This window comes from Acartia tonsa, chromosome 8 (assembly GCF_053477335.1).
Source record: "Acartia tonsa isolate MP-2025a chromosome 8, ASM5347733v1, whole genome shotgun sequence".
In the NCBI taxonomy this organism is placed as follows: Eukaryota; Metazoa; Arthropoda; class Copepoda; order Calanoida; family Acartiidae; genus Acartia; species Acartia tonsa.
This window is the reverse complement of record NC_137267.1, coordinates 5,830,780-5,848,072: the sequence shown is the minus strand read 5'-3', so window position 1 is coordinate 5,848,072 and position 17,293 is coordinate 5,830,780. Positions and strand designations below refer to the sequence as shown.

Sequence of the window (17,293 nt, the reverse complement as noted above, 5' to 3'; positions counted from 1 at the left end):
GAAAGTGCAGCAATTAAAAAAATATCTTTTCCGTATGGATGGACATAATCTTAAAATAGAACAACTACGCTAAATATTCAAATAGTAAAAGGGTTAAAATAGATTCAAGGGGTTTGGAAGTTGAAGGAAAACTGTTAGTGTTGAAGCAAAAAATATAATAACTAATTAAGCGACGTGAACAGAGGTGGATTCTTAAAAAAAAATTGCCCCACTAATCGCTTATAGGGGCAAATTTGTTTTCGTGAAAAATCTACCAAAACCACATTTAAAATCTACAAAAATTAAACAAAATCATAGAAGGGTTATGAACAATGAACATAAGATTTTATTTAATTTTTGTAGATTTTTTATGTGATTTTGGAGGATTTTTCACGAAAATAATTTTGCCCCACTAAGCGATTATAAAATTTTTTTTTTTAAGGATCCACCTCAGATATCCAAACCCCCTTCAAATGAAAAAAGGTCAAACAGAATTTTTTCACATCCCCCTTTTCTTAACATCTCGAGGGGGGGGGATACAGAAACTATTCAAGGCTGGTTGCTGGTTGTCACCAATAGGGGGGTTTTATCCATTCCCCATCTAATTCTTCATGCCTCTAAAGTAACATAAAATAATCATAAAAATTATATGAAATCCTTTCCTGTATAATGTGCGTTGGATTGCTTTTTTTTCTTTGTGTGATGATTCTTTTCTTAATTATGTTGATGTTATTTTTTTGTAATTTCATGTAATATCACTCATTTTGAGCATCTTTAATATCTGAAATTTAAATAATATTAAGTAGATGAATTTAAAGAAGACCATTTCAACTCTTTCACTAATGGAATATAGTTCTTTTAAATGTAAGGCAAATTTTGGATCATGGAAAGTAGAGGAATTTGTCGTATTTTCACAGTAGCTTTTGATATATTATTTAAGATTAGGTAAATGTTAATGATTGCCACGCAAGGGTTAGAGCTGCTCACATGGACTAGAAAAAAAGCTTATGTTGAAATAGGACGAAACCCGCTACTTCGTTTTCTTTTCATGATCCGATTTTTTTTATAAATAATTAGTTAACATTGAATAGCAGAAGAGAAAAGATGAAGAAATATTTTTAGAGGATTTTTACTGATTAGTTAGTTATATAACTAGAAAAGTAGACAAATATCACAGAATACGAATAAATACATAAAATCACTTATAACCAAAAAATTAAAGATTTTAATAAAATACTATTTCAATCTTACATTGATTTGGTATTTCATAGCATTGATAAAACTAAAATATGATCTTATTTTATTTATCTATAAAACTTTTATATTCATTTAAAATAAAATTTGTGTACATTCATAAGCTTCAGTTCCTATCACAGTTCATCGTGGATTTTATCTTTAAAATTTGCTCATTTTTCATTTTTAAAATTGTTGAATTTCACCTTACACAACTAAGCACCTTTTAAGGTAGGCAGGTATATAATCTTTTAATTTGTCATTTTCACTGGAGACTACAACTAGCTTTTTCCTTTTCCCCAGAGGAACCTGAACCACTCTGAAAACAAAGAGAGACAATTAAGATCAAGCAAAGAATTGAGCACTAGCCCCTGTGGGACACCTAAATAATTCTCATCTAACCTAACCTAAACTATAATATGGTCATCCTGTTCAAATATTTCGTGAACGAGCAATTGAATAAATCATTGTAGTAGCAAATCTGTTTTTAAATATTTCTGTTCCTATAAAACGTGTTATCGAAATAATAAATTTCTCAGTCTTTACTGAAGATAGTGCGATGAAATTTTTGTGAATAATACACTAACCATATTGCATTGAATCAATGCCTGTCAGTCTGTTTAAAATTTGCGTATATTGCTACTAATGGATGTAGTTGTCATCCTTGTTTAAAAATCTCCAAAATAGTAGCTAAGATTTTTTTTACCTTTTGCATTGTTTCTGATTCTGCTTCTATGCTATTCTTCAAAGTTTCAGCTTGGTCCAGGGCGGATGTTATCACTACATGCAACAACTCCCTCCTAAAATTAAATTATTAAAATGATTATAAAGATCAGACAAAGTGAATCAAAAGAATTGGTAGCGTGCTAACTTTTTTTCATGCTAAAAGGGAATATAGTACCCCTCGCAAAATTTCGTAAAGTTGTAAATTTCCCGTCCAATGCGCTTCTTAGGTCAAACTGGTTTTAAATATGCGTTAAATTATACTATGCGTTAGGTCAACATTAAGAACAGTTAGACTTAATAAGTTCATTTGACTGGAAGCTTGCTCACAATTTTACGCAATATTGCGTAAGCTATTTTTCTCCTTACATGAAATAACAAAACCTAGCATTTTTTTGTTAAATGCAGGGACAAGGGAATGATATTCTGACAAACAATTCTAAAGGAAACTTTCCCCACAAACCCCTTATTTTCCTCCCCTTCTTACCCACCCCTCTTCACTTGCAAAAGAAATCAAAATATACTTCAACATACTTTAAAAGGTTTCGTGATTTTTTTAATTGATTGTTACAATAGCTACCCCTGGTTAAATGTCAAAATCTCTGCTGATTGATAAGGACCAAGTTCCTTCCAGCAAGGAACAAAGCACCGAAATTTGTTTTTTAAAAAGGTACAAAAGTTGTTACCTAACCCTTATAATGGTTGCATCATTCAAAATCAAAGTGTAATTCGTGAAAATTCTTAAATGCACTAAGATTCAAATTGTATTGACCAGGGATAAGGGATGGGAAACGTAGGAAAATATTATTTCAGGCTTATTTCAAGCCTAGGCCTAATAAACCAGTTTTGGGATGACGCAGTGGTTCGTCCTAAACGCTAATGAAAAAGCTGTGTGTGTGTGTGTGTAGATAAAGTATAGAATCAAATTCAGGTAGCTAGTTTAAAGTAAAAAACATAACTTTTTATAAACCTATATATTAATGGCTTTTGTTAAAATGAAGTTTTTTCTCTCCCAAAATTTTTTATCTTTTACTTTGGTAATTTGAACTGTCAGAAAGCTATTGTTGGGTTTCCCTCAGACAGATTTTATTTTGTATTATTTGCATTTTTATTAATGAGTAAAAATTTTATTTGAAAATTTCATTGCTAATTAAAATTCAAAATAAATAAATAAATATGCACTTGGGTAACATTCTATCAAGTTCTTTGGATACTATAATGTAATGATATATCTGTACTGTGTTGTATTGTACAAAAAATAGGGTTAAGGTGTTGTATCAATTCCGTACTAAATTTTTAAAATTCAAAATACAACATCTAATTTATAAACTACCAAATGAAAATTCGTAGCTACCTCCTTTCCAGAAAAATAATCCCGTTATTTTTGTTTTTTCTATATGGCCCTTTTTTAATGTCTAACTCTAAGCAGATTTAATAATTAAACTAATGTGATCTAACACCATTTATATTTATTTTTTCGTAGCAGACGAAATAATTATTTTTTCTAGAATTGTCTGCTTTTAAAATTTCCGCCATCTGTGATTTGGGCTTGTTTTGTATCAACCAATCACCAATTGGTGCCGCCAATTGGTGATTGGTTGATACAAAACAAGCCCAAATCACAGAACACTATTGGTTTAGAGCGGTAGCCAATATGAGCCGTCCGCCAGTAAGGTCATTAAATTAGGCAAATGGTAAAAGTTGCATGATCCCTTTCAAAACCAGGCCGAGACCTAATTTATGGCCAGGTTTCCTATCCCTTATCCCCGGTATTGACATACTTGATTTCTGAGTTAACAAAATCTTTCTGACCTCATTGTTAGACAAAATGTCGCTATAGTAACTCAGGACGAGGATTTATCATTGAAAGAAAACTAATTTACCTTTACCACAAAAATAAATAGGTGAAGTTTCATAAAAACAGTAAGTAATAAGTATGTCAATTAAAATATTAGAGCTTAGAAAATAATTTGATTAAAGTTGAGGAATGGTTGAAATGGTAAAGCATACCTAGAGAGGCCATAATGTTTTTTTTAGATTTTGGTTTATTTTGTTTAAAGGAAACAAACTTATATTTCACTAGAAAAATATCATTCAAAACTTTAATTTTTATCTATGAAATCTGTTCAAATTCAAAATTATTTTACATTGTTGTATACCTAATTGTTTCAGGAATGTTTATCCTATATCCTTGAGTGACAATGACACAGAAACTATTTCTAGTGTATTCTTTTCTTAGTATAGTTACCTACATACACGGTGTTTAAAAAAAAACTGCGTTTTCCGGTTTTGGGAAACAACCAGAAGGAATATGAAAAAAATAATTATATGTCCATATTCTCTGTACAAATGTGCATTACATTTACTTAAGGTGTTTTTTGATATCTCTAAAAATGTGGCTGTACTGATAAGTACATGAAGGGTAAAAATGCCTCATGCTAAAACTGTGATAACTATTAGATTCAATTAACTTATTTATTTTGTAACATTTTGGTCCCCATTTGAGATTTTTTACATATTTTCTTTTTTTGGCCTCATGCAAAGAGTTTTTTAGATTATTCAGAATTTAGTTTCTTCTATTTCTCTATGGCAAAGTCATTTTTCATAAAAGATCTCCTTTAATATTGTGCGTATTAATAAATAAAACTAGTCACTTTTTATTTCATTTCAATATCTTAATAAATGAGCAAGTTATGTTGGTTTAAATTGTTGCTAAAAATGCGTTTTCTTAGATTAACTAAGTTTTATGAGTTAATCTGTTATGACCTGTCAATCAAAATTAAGAGATTATAGAGGGAGGGATGAGGTACGGACATGAACATTTTTAATACTAAGAATCAAAATTCAAGCAATAAGATAATTGATTTTTGTTTTCATAACATGTATTTTAAATGTATTTATTAGAATATTTTGTTGTGCATGATATTATGTTGTTTTCAAGTAAAGAGGAGATCTTAATTCAACTTTATACCATAAAATTCTACGCGAATACAGTAACACACACACTTTTTAAATTCTTTGGGCTCTAAAAAGTGGCATTGTTTTGAGAGATATTAAAAATCACCTTTTATACTACTTCTGGTAGTTTCCCAAAACCGGAAAACGCAGTTTTTTTTTAAACACCGTGTACATTCTTAGGTATTTGACAAGAATACAAATATCCATGAATTCTGATTATTACAGAATTAAAAACCAGGGAGGGAGGAGACATTGGATTGTTTATTACACTAGTTCACAAAGTTTTATGATAAAGTTTTCTTATTCATTGGCTTTCCAACTTTGGAGACTTTAATTGGTCGGTTCATTAACTTGATTGTCCAAACATTTCAACCACTAATTGTAATCTACAGAAGTGGTAATTTTGTATATATCACTTTTGGGGATGTATTATATTGTACATCAATTTATCGGATATTGTTCATCTCTTTAACAACCTGACATAGATAAATACCCAAAGGTCAAGGACGTCCAAGGGGAGGGGGGGGGGTAAAGTGGTGATTACCCCCCCATTTAAAATTTACCCCCCTTTAAAAAAATTTACCCCACCCCCCCAAAAAAAAAAGCTTGGACGCCCCTGCCATAGTTAACATTTTTTTTGTTAGATTTATTTTTCTTATTTTCTTAATATTAAGTAGGTAGGTACTTTTTTATGCAAATATTTTGCATTTATTATGGTCACGTAAGAAGTGCGTGACATAGGCCCTACAGACTGATACTCTAACTTGTAGATTTGTTTACCTAGCCATTTAAAACTCTTTCCTTTAAAATCTAACAAGTTACAAACTGATTAAAACGCTTTTAGATACAGTTAACATTCTGTAGACGAATTGCATTGACATCTAAAATATTTTACACACAATTCACCTTTGTCACGTGATAAAAAAATAGAGGACAGATTATTTTCCTTAAACAAAATAACAAGATGTCTCAATTTTAGAACTTTATAATTAAATGTTAGTGTGTTGCTTACTTAAAAATACTAAAGACTTTACCGTTTACACAAACAGTAGGAAAATATAAGAATCATAATTGTAAAAGCGAAGCTTTTCTATAATTAGGGTCGGTCCGTCCGTCCGTCCGTCCGTCACAAACGGATAGCTTTTTTACGTTAGTTTAGGCATGTTAGAATTTTCCTATCGATTTTAAACTTTGCATAGTGATTCCTATAGTAGTTAGGTACGATTTAGAAAGCGTAGCAACTCTATAGTCATTACAAGAATGTCCGTACGTCCATTTTAAACATGTTGATTTTTTTACTTTTTTCACAACAAGTTTTTATGTGATCTAATCATCCGATTGATCTGATTTTTGGTATGTTGATTCCTGGGACAACAAAGTATAATGTTATAAGCGAAGCAACTCTACAATCAAGTTCTAAAAATGTAAGTGAGTCCATATACATTATCTTGTATTAAGCAGTTTTTCAACAAATTTACTTACAATTTTGCTTCGACTCTTATACATTTATATTCTGATTATTCAGTTCTGACACTATGTAAGTGTTAATGTCCGTTTGTCCTACCGTTTCAGTGCTTCGCTTTTAAGGATGTTGTCATCCTTGTTAATTCTTGTTGATTGTTTGTTAATGCATATGTATTAAGGGTGAATTATTAGCAACAAAAAATATTATTTACTTTTGAAATAAATTTGAAGAATCATTCTTGAGATAAATTATCCCCTTCTAAGTATATATCTTTTATCTTAGCTGCACCCAAAATAAGGAATTGACAAATAAGCGTGTGTATCATATTTTGACATTTTTCAATAAATGTAAAAATGCATTTGACTCAACAAATGCAAAAAATAGATTTTTGTTTTGTTAAAATTTTAAAATTTTTAATCCAGGTGGTCTCTGTACAGGTAAAAATGTAAAAAAATTTCTTTTAAGAGTTAGAGGTCAACTTATAAAACAAAATATGCATCTTTTTGAATGTTATTCACATATTTGAAGAAAAAACATGCATATTTTGTTTCATAAGCTGGAGTCCTGGAGCTCCGGAACCTGGAGGCCTATTCAAAAAATCTTAAAACTTGGGAAAATTCACCATATAAGAATGATTTTATCCCTAATAACCTATCCTCTCACTCTAAAGATAAAGCCTATATACCAGGTTTACGCAAATGTGTCAAAACTCCCCCCCCCCCCCCCCTTCTTATTAAATTTACCTTCGTCCTTTAGGTTCATTCTGTAGTAAAGGCATAAGAACACTGATACCAGCGGTGTATTTATCCACAGCCTTTATAACAAATCGAAGTTTTATAAAAAATTAAACTTTAATATAAATCGTATTGTCTATTCAACGAGGTTTTTTTTGGCTTGGCTTAAATCATTTAGGAGACTAGACTCTGTTTTTTAACGAACTTTAAAGTTTTAACTAGGTAATTTTCTGTCAATAACTACCTAGGTACATAATTGACGCGCTTTATTTTATGTTTAAAACTTTGATGCCTGTTGAATATCGCCTTCCAGCAGATAATTTCTGGCTGTTGATAGAATTTCTAGGCCATCCGCTAAACCTGGAGTACCCTAAATGAAAATAACATATCATGATATTGCATTCATAAAAAAAGAATAATACCTATTACTTTTGAAGTGAAAAGAAACAAGGACGTATATATTCTTATACATGACAAGCTTTTTGAACATATAATAGACAGTGACTGCAATGTAAGCATCAAAATATAACTTAATCGGACCTGCTTCAGTCAACGGTAAATGTTGCTGGTTGTTTGGTCGATAGCAGGTTTTTAAGTTTAAACTTTTTGGAAAATAAATTAATTCCTGAAACATTTCACCATGAATGAACATATATCTGATTTTCTGCTAATTAGCTTGTGCAATTGACTAAACGGCGAATGAATTATAGTAGGTAAAGGGTAAAGCATGATTATCTTTCAATCAATAAACATTTAATATTTTCAAGGATGGAAGTTAAGGGCCAAGGACTAAACCTACATATCACAAACATCTTCCAAATCTACAGGCCTAGGCTAGTACATTCTATTCGGGTAATCTTACTTGCCTTGCTAAGTTGTCTAAGCTCTAAATATTGTTGTTGTGATGAATCTCCGAGCACCTTACTCGTCACACTGTTATATCGTTCTGTTTGCTCGTTCAACTTGTTTCTATATTTTACCAGGAAGCCTTTGTATTTTCTTCTTTCCTCGTCGTCCTATTGAAATAAAAACAGAATACTTAAAATGTCTTCATTTTATTCTCCAAGGTTTATTCTACAAAACAAAAAAACGGATCATAAAAGGAGACGAAGTAGCAGGTTTAGTCGTATTTTCACAGTAGCTTTTCTCCTATTTTTGCCCCTGCGTGGGGCTCTAAATCCTGCGGGGCCTATATATCCTAACCCTGCGGGACAATCATAAACATTTACCTAACCTAAAATAACCTATAATGATCTACTTAATACGACGAAACCCGCTACTTCGTTTTCTTTACATGATCCGGAAAAACTTTAGAAAGATAAGTTAAGGGGAAATGCCCATACAACAGTCGATAGGCACAGGAGAAAATTACTAATAAGATTATTTGTTTGTTCTATACTTTTTAGATTAGCTTTATTTTGGCCCTGAGCTGGAACCTGAAAATATATTTCCTATTCGAGCTTCCAATACCCTCAGCAGAAGCAAAAGTTAGATTGCTATGACAACTGTCCCATCTTGGCAATAACAATACCTGTCCATAATTGATTGATTGATTAGCCATAGTTTCTTTGGGTTTAGACCTAAGTAGTCATGGAGTAGGCTGAGACACTTTTGTATAGCCACTAGGGCTATCAAACTCCACGCTACTCATTACTACCTCACCCTCGCCGAGTATGGCAGGTGTCCCAAATTAAGTCACCGTAATGAATGACGCTCACCGCAGAGGAGCTTGGGATAAGGGTAGTACTGATATTATGTACGTGACTATTGAGTATCCAAACTTACTCAATAATCCCTTTTCTTACACAACCAGGGAAAGTTGCGTGAATGTATTCAACTGAGAAATTCGAGATGCCACATGGAGACTAGAACTCAAACTCTCACTGAGCTGCGACGCCCCTTTACCTGTCCATAATAGTATAGTGTGGTGGCAAGCTTCAAGGCGAGTTGGTTATTCTCTATCACAGCTTCTTTATTTCCAGATTTCTCGCACAATTCTCCCATTGACTCGTATTCAAGCATCTAAAAATATTTTTTCTAATATGGCTTCAAAACCGATTAATGTCCGCTCTAAGCCATACTGTATAGTATCGTATTATATCCAGTTTTCTACGAATCTAAAAATGTACAATACCTAATGATTTTAAAACTAATTTCATTAGCCCGCAACTTGGACAACTTTAGGCCAACAAAAATACTTTTAATATCATACCTACCTAATTAAATTGTACATTTTTATATCCGCGGAAAGCTGTTTTTAATACGATGCGATAAATAACTATTCTTCAATTTATAGGTACATATTCTTTTGGTCTCAAAATGAAAAATAGATCTATCTTGAACTTTTATTCTCTAAAGGTACGAATAAAGAAATAGAAGTAAAATCTAACTATTGTTTCAAGCAAAGCTCCATTTTATATTATGCTAAAGAAATTTGATGTGCAAACGCATTTTAAGAGCTCCAAAATGGCCAAAAAATTATGCTGTTATGAATTGCATTAGGTATTTAACGTACCAAAAAAATGATAAAAATAAGTGTATTTGTTACGTATTTTCGCTAATTCAGACATGTTAGAATTATCCTATCGATTTAAAACTTTGTATAATGATTCCTCTCACAATTAGGTACGATTTAGGAAAATATATCAATTATAAACATGCTTATTTTTAACTTTTTTACAACTCTTTTATGTAATTATCCTATTCATCTGATTTTATATAATGATTCCTATAAGACAACGAGATACAATATTACAAGTGGGGCATGTCTTTAATCCAATAGCTTCGCTTTTATGGATGTTGTCATCCTTGTTTTAACAGACACATACCCTAGTTTGTGTATTTTCTGTGGGTATACTATCTTCCAAATCTAGGAATGGGTGTTCATTTAGTTCCTAAAAAAAATGTTGTCTCATTATGCAAACAAACAAAGGGTGCCAAAACCAGAGGCGTGCACAGAGATTCAAACTTTTTACATCGTATTATAAACGGCTTTCCGCGGATAAAGAATGTACAATTTTAATATTAAAACTAGTTTCTTTAGCCCCGAGGTGCCGAAGGCACCGGCTAAAAAAACTGGTTTTTATCTTATGATTGTACATTTTTATATTCGTAGAAAGCTGGATATAATACGATGCTAGACATAGTTTTTTCGTATGGATGAGAACCGGTTCCTATCCACCGGATTTGAATGAATACGAGAAATATGTTTCAATCTCATTATTTAGTTTCGGCGAGGGTGCGGTAAAAAAGAGTAGCGCTCATGAGACAGCAAGTCAAGTCATAATGTACTTGAACGTGAAGCTTTAGCTGGCCCTAATGGTTGTACAAAAGTGTCTAGTCCAAACACTAAGAAACTATGCCTATACACACACACACACACACACACACACAAAGGAAAATAAAAATGTACCTCGAAATTAATTCTCTGGTCCGGATCACGTTGTAGGCAGGAAGATAAAAATTTTCTGCATTCTTTGGATAGTTTTCTATCTCGTGGAATTAATATTGGCGTTTCTTCCTAAAAAGTTGGGTTCATGTATGTATTTTTACAATATTTTCGTGCATTTTTTAAATGTACCTAACTAGGTACAAAATGTTTTTTTTTCATTTCAATATCTATAACTAGCGGCTACGCCCCTAGAGGCCTCTAGTGGCCTTTAAATGTTTTTTTTTATTTTAAATATCTAATCATTATTGTTAAATTCATGCGTCTACGCAGCGCGACTACGTAGGGCGACTATGCTAGCGACACTATGCGGCGGAAATATTTAATATTTTTTATTTTATTGTGATTTCTTTTGGGAGGGTGGTGGTACCCTCCCCCAAAATAGTTAAAAACCTTCCCGGGACATATGAGAATCTACCCTGTTAAGGAGAACCCAATCGGTTCAGCGGTTAGCGAGATCCTTCGGTACAGACACACAGATACACACACAGATACACACACAGACACACATACAAACATCCTGTTACTTTATATAGTATAAGGATATAGATTTGAATTATCCAGTACTCGAGAAGAATCTACAAACCAATAAGTTAAAACAGTGAGATAAAGGGATGGGGCGGCTGTGACACTTTTTGAAACCAAAACTACAGGAAATCAACCTACAAAAGAGTTACAACACTGAAATTTAGAATGATGGTCACTTTAAAGAGGTACAATGTGGAATTGTGAAAAAAAAGTTGTTGAAACCGCCGCTATTGCCGTTTCCCGCCAAAAAAACAAATCGGCGATAGCTGCGGTTCCAATGCCGTTTCTTCACAGTTCCACATTGTACCTCTTTAAAGCAACTGCAATACCAAATTTCAGTGCTGTAACCAGGGTTTCGGATCCGCATTGATTTTATGCGGATCCGGATCCGGATCCTCAAAATTTGGTCAGTGCGGATCCGGATCCGGATCCGGATCCGGATCTTTGACAATAAAAATAAAATCACCAAATTTTTCAAAAAAATTTATTCTTCAATTCGAAGTCAAAAATACTTTTAATTTTCAAGTCTGAACCTAAACCTTAAAGATTGGCTCTCATCAAGAGAATGTCTGAGATTTTATATAAATTTAGGTAGATTTTTCCATTTTTTCCGCATTTTTTGGAGTCTAAGGATCCGGATCCGGATCCGCATTTTTTTTGCGGATCCGGATCCGGATCCTTGGACTCAAAATATGCGGATCCTTGCGGATCCGGATCCGGATCCGGATCCGAAACCCTGGCTGTAACTCTTTCTTTTAGTTGAGTTCCTTTGACTTTTAGTTTTTGGTTTTTAAAAGTGTCACAACCACCTCCTCCCTTTTATTGTTTAAGCAGGGATATGACAACGAACGATGAATATGAATCCACATTGATAAATGATAATAAACAAAATAAAACCTTCTGCTAAATAAGATATTGGTTGAAAAGGGTGAACCAAACCATCGAGATTTATTAAAATCATTGAAGTTCTAATCATAAAAACTTAGGGTATAATTTACAATTCTATGCCCGCCACCTCCCTGGGGGTAAGTAATCTTTAACATTACCTTAATTTTCAGAATAAGCTCGTCCAATGATTGACTAGAAAAAGGGGCGCTGCCAAACACGGCCTCGTACAAAATTACACCAACGGACCAGAGATCAACCTGAAAATGCATTATATTACAGGAAGAAAACTATTTTGCTTTTTCTTTTCTGTCAGTCATTTTCAAACATTCTAAGTTAATCATTGGTTACCTACATTGCATGGCAAAAACAATTTAGTTTGTCTTAATTGAGTATATTTTTTTGCAGAAAATCTATCAACCCGAAAAATCGATGTGCTGAATTTTAATTACCAAATGTATACGCATTTTCCGCGGTGTTTCCTCATCCTATCTCAATATTTACTACTAGCTAAAAAAGCTTCAACTTCCATATACATATAAACGATTTATTCATTCAAACTTAAATTAAAAAAAAAAAAATTTGGGGAAGTTTAAAGCTTTTTTAGCTAGTAGTAAATATTGAGATATGGTGAGGAAACACCGCGGAAACTGCGTACACATTTGGAAATTAAAACTCAGCACATCGAAAATTCTTTTCTATAGACAAAGACTCTTGCTGTAGTTCGATTTCTTATATGGATGGATCAAAACTGATTTAATTCAGTCAAAGATTTGTATACGGCTAACAAACAAATATATTGATTGATTGATTAGCCATAATTTCTAAGAGTTTGGACCTAAGACCCCTGGAGTATGATAAAATTCTACTAATAAAATAATGCTAAAAAATGTAAGGCGATATTTCAAGGGGTTGAAATAATTTTTTTAATTTTAAGTAAGTTATTTAAAGGTGAATTTAAAAAAAAAAATACATTTTATCATTTAGTTTTATATGCTGTAGTAGTATTTATTCCCGAATTTTTAACTTATTGAGCACAGCCTGTGTTTAGTTACTAAATATGTACCAGCCTTGGGTGAATAGGATTTCTTTCTGAATATTTCTGGTGCCATGTACAGGGGGGAACCTCGTAGACCCAGGTCATCAGATTCTTCTAAATAAAAATCATTCTATGGTAAAAGAGGTCATTATTGATCAGTGAATGATTATTAAGACAAAACGTATTAATTTTCAACATTTACAAATAATAGTCAATAATAGATTTACAAGGATGACAATATACTTAAGAAGTGAATCAGTGAACTACATGAACTATCTATGACATTTTGAATTATATACGGACTGGGTGAATTATGTATTGGATGCGGAATAATACAGGAAATCTTCAACCAAAAGAAATCAGCCTACTATCTTAAATAGTAGCAGCCTTGTAAATCACGTTTTCCCTTTAGTGTAGATTACGAATATTCGATGATTGACAGATTTAGACTTATAAGAGTACCTAGCTTTGCTACTAAAATTTATATTTAATAGAGAACGTTGAAGCTATTGTCGTACTTGTAACTTACCCATGTTATGGGCAAAGCCAAAGTCAGCCACTTTCAGAACTGGATTAAGGTGGGGCGATGCTCGGTGGAGTAGTAAATTGCTGGGTTTAAGATCCATATGGCTAAAAAACGAATAAAAATTTGAATAAAAACTATGTGAATATTTCTCAGTGAATCTATAAGTAGGCTACTTATAGCTACGCGTCTTTTTTGTTGCGAAAAACTCCGTTTCATATTTCTTAACTTAATATTGTAAGTTTCCAGGTTACTATATTTCGATTTCACAGTTATATAGAATAGTTTCGCTACTTGAAACGTACCTTATATTATGTGACCTCATGAAAAGCAAAGCTGCGCAGAGTTGTTGACAAAATATTCTTGCAAGATTTTCTGGCAACTTCTTTCTAAAAATATAGGATAGTATATTTATTAATCTAAAGCAAAATAATATTAAACAAAAAGTATTGGTTAGTATTACGCGATTGTCTTAACCCGCGACCGTGGCTCAACATGTAGTGCATCCGCTCGTCGTCGGAAAGATGATAGGTTCGAATCTCGGTCCGACATCGCGTTATAACTAAAGACGTTAAAAATGGTTCCCACTGCTACTATGTCAGATGCGCGACGTAAATAGTTAGAGTAGGGGGAATGCCCTGGCCCAAAACAGGCGCAAATTGTTATCATGCACAGTTGGGACTTCTTAGACAAAGGTCAGGCATCTCAGAGAGTTGGTTCTCTGATGGGTGAATGGACGCTTTACATGGCAATCATAAGCGGAGTATGTTTCAAGGTGCGTGGAGAAGAGGTCTAGCCCCCTAGAGTCTTATCTTAATACGCGATTGTCTTAGAATTCTAGCTGTCAAGTGTGAAAAAAACGCCTGTTTATTTATTGCCTTTAACAATTTATATGAGGCAGTAGAGACATAGCAACATAAAATATTGTTTAACGTCTCTAGTTTGACGCGTTACAGATAGCACATATCTATAATACAAAGTAGAATAATGTCTGTCCGTCCGTCTGTCTGTCCGTCTGTCCCTTAAGATCTCGGTAACCACTGAACCGATCGGATTCTACTCTTCAGGGAATATACCTACTGATCCTGTGGTGGTTTTAGGCTATTTTCTTGGGGGGGGGACACCCCCAACTCCCCCAAAAACAATTTTTTAAAATTATTTGAAATAGTGGTGGAGTGGGGGATCTCCAGGTAATAAAAGATGTAATTATATCTCTTGAGACAAAGCCCCTAGAGGCTAAGGGGCGAAGCCGCTAGTGTACATATACTGGGGTTTACCTTTTCTTTATAAAAGTAGACAAGTCACCGGCATTTGCAAATTCCATTACAATGTATACGTGTGTTTCTGTTTATTTAAAATGCATTGGGTTTTTGTTTTGTTTATTTATCTCTTATGTATGACAACTTTGATAAAAACAAAAGAAATAGGTACCTACACAAGATAGAAAAAAACCGCTAGGCTCAAAAAATTGAATATCATATAGATATACATACTACATAGAATACTCAATAGATAGTTCTCAATAGTTATTAATCCCATATATTTATTAAAAATTATAATACATTGATGATAGGTACCTAATCTATTTTAAATAACCAGCAATGAGATTAGTAATCATTGAAAATTATATTATCTCGACCCAGTTTTATCATATAAGTGTAAAATACACAAAAAAGATTAAAAATTGAAAGCATTTATCCCTGTATAAGAAAAATCCAGCATCTGAACTATGAATCTGTGTTTCAGTTTTTTCAGGGCTGTAATTTCATTTATCAGATTATCCTTCGCTGCAGATGACAATGACTGGCAATATTTAAAGTTATTACTTTAAATTTTAACAATATTCAAAAATTTGTTTTCTACTTTCAGTTGTGTCTAGTGTATCTTTACTTTAGAACGAGTAGCTTCACTGTAAAGGAGTACCATATTTGTCCAGTGGTTAACAAAACGTACCCTTGGTACAGACAGAAATACTCACAAACATTTTGTTACTGTTATGTACGGATATCCATTTAAAAGAAGAAGGGTTAAAAACTTTGGCATAAAACAAACGCAGCTCACTAGGTACTTTGCAATGCTTTTTAAGGACTTCCTCTCAAAGGACATGCAATAAAAGTGTTGATTATCTGATATATATTTGGAATTCCTTAAGACCTGACAGTAACTATACAGAATACATCTATTCTTAAGCATATACTTTGTTCTAGCTATACGATTGACTTTAATTATACCACTAAAAACTTAATAAGAATATGTGGGAAATAATCACTGATTAATTGAACTTTTAATATTCCTGTTTAGAAATGAACTTTATGGCTACATTCTTTCCTCCTTCTTTACATTTTCCTAAATAAATAACAGATAAGATAGAAAATGAATAAATATCATAATTTAGTTCAAGTCTATCTTGAAGACCGAGTAGCTAGGTACGTATGTATGTAAAAACGATAATTTTATGAGCGTTTAAATATTGGTTTTGTAAATTTATGTAAAATGTTAGGTATAGATCTTTGATGAGAGCTCTAATTAAATACTTTATATTATAGGGGATAGTTTTATTTACGTGCTGCTTTTGGCCTTAACCCTACCCTATAGCAGATTACATACTAAATCTCAAGATTGTATTTGAATTAAAAATGACTGAAAACCGTTTTGATGAAGTAAAAATATAACTACTAAGTCTAAATTTTTGGCATAAGTATTAGCAAAATATTGAGTCATTTCTATAGAAACTCTATTTAAATATAATTAATTTTTACATTTAAAAAAGCCGAATTATGACAAAATAAAATTAGAGATAACAAGAATGACGTTTATAAGGATATGAATTGTTAGTATTAACAACCTTACCTTTCAGAACTTTTCCAGAGGTGCCTTCGCCTAGTCTTTCTACTATGGTATAATTTTCCAAACTTCCATCCATTTTTTATTCAAAAATTTCAATCAAAGAAATTTTAACAAAACGTTTACATTTTGCCTGAAAAAAAACAATGAAGTAAATATATTTTTAAGATCAAATAACAAAGAACTAATTCAAAGATCTTGGGAGGAAAACAAAACAAAAAATAATATAAAAGCCCTAAAAATGTCAATATTTAGGGTTGGGTTTCTTCCAATCATCACAAAGGGGGATTTAAATGAATGCCGCGTTTTGCGCATTTTAGCTTTTGTCGTATTTATTGTTTTGTAAGGTCACGTGATTTGTTTGGACCAATCAGAGGCAACAATGAAGATGTGAGTTTTTAAAAGTATTTTTTTGGAATCCTGTCGACGATATGTATGTCTTTACTTAAATGTTAGTGGGTTGCTTGCCAACCCCCTTAAATGTTAATTACACTAGAGGGAGAAAGGGTTAAGTAACTGTTTCTCCCCATATCGCAGTGTCCTTGTGCCAACTCAACTCTCAATTGGGTCATTGAAAATCAACCAATATGGCGACGCAAATATCAACAATGCTAAGTAGTAGAAAATAATTTGAAAGTAGACGAAAAAGGTCATTGAAAAAAGGGAAGTATTTATCTGTATTTCATCTATACTACCTATCTGTTATAGTAAGAGAAGATTGATCTAAGTAGCAGATATTTTTTATTTTCTTAAAAACCCACCTCTGCTGAAACTCTACCCACTGTTCCGATATCCGCATCAAGTTCGAAACCTAATTGCTTGCTGCATCTACACGCATTTCAGGCCAAAATCCCGTATACGCTCTTCTATTGGTGTGAGAGGGCACAGAGGAACGTGGATTGGTCATTTGCTCCCCGTCTTATTGGCCATCAAA

The 17,293-nt window shown here is 32.7% G+C and overlaps 1 protein-coding gene across 1 annotated transcript; it reads right to left on the bottom strand.

Moving 5' to 3' along the window:
- Positions 1-759: 759 nt before the first annotated feature.
- On the bottom strand, positions 760-16,494 carry LOC145325869 (serine/threonine-protein kinase ULK3-like). Its single transcript, XM_080168840.1, has 16 exons — positions 16,366-16,494; positions 15,812-15,861; positions 15,220-15,321; positions 14,793-14,863; positions 13,821-13,904; positions 13,522-13,622; positions 13,024-13,106; positions 12,115-12,213; positions 10,505-10,612; positions 9,921-9,986; positions 8,998-9,114; positions 7,959-8,108; positions 7,385-7,462; positions 7,102-7,172; positions 1,919-2,012; positions 760-1,531 (listed from the first exon to the last, which is right to left on the bottom strand). The coding sequence occupies exons 1-16, from the start codon at positions 16,436-16,438 to the stop codon at positions 1,478-1,480; spliced, it is 1,401 nt and encodes a 466-aa protein (XP_080024966.1). The 5' UTR covers positions 16,439-16,494; the 3' UTR covers positions 760-1,477.
- Positions 16,495-17,293: the final 799 nt, after the last annotated feature.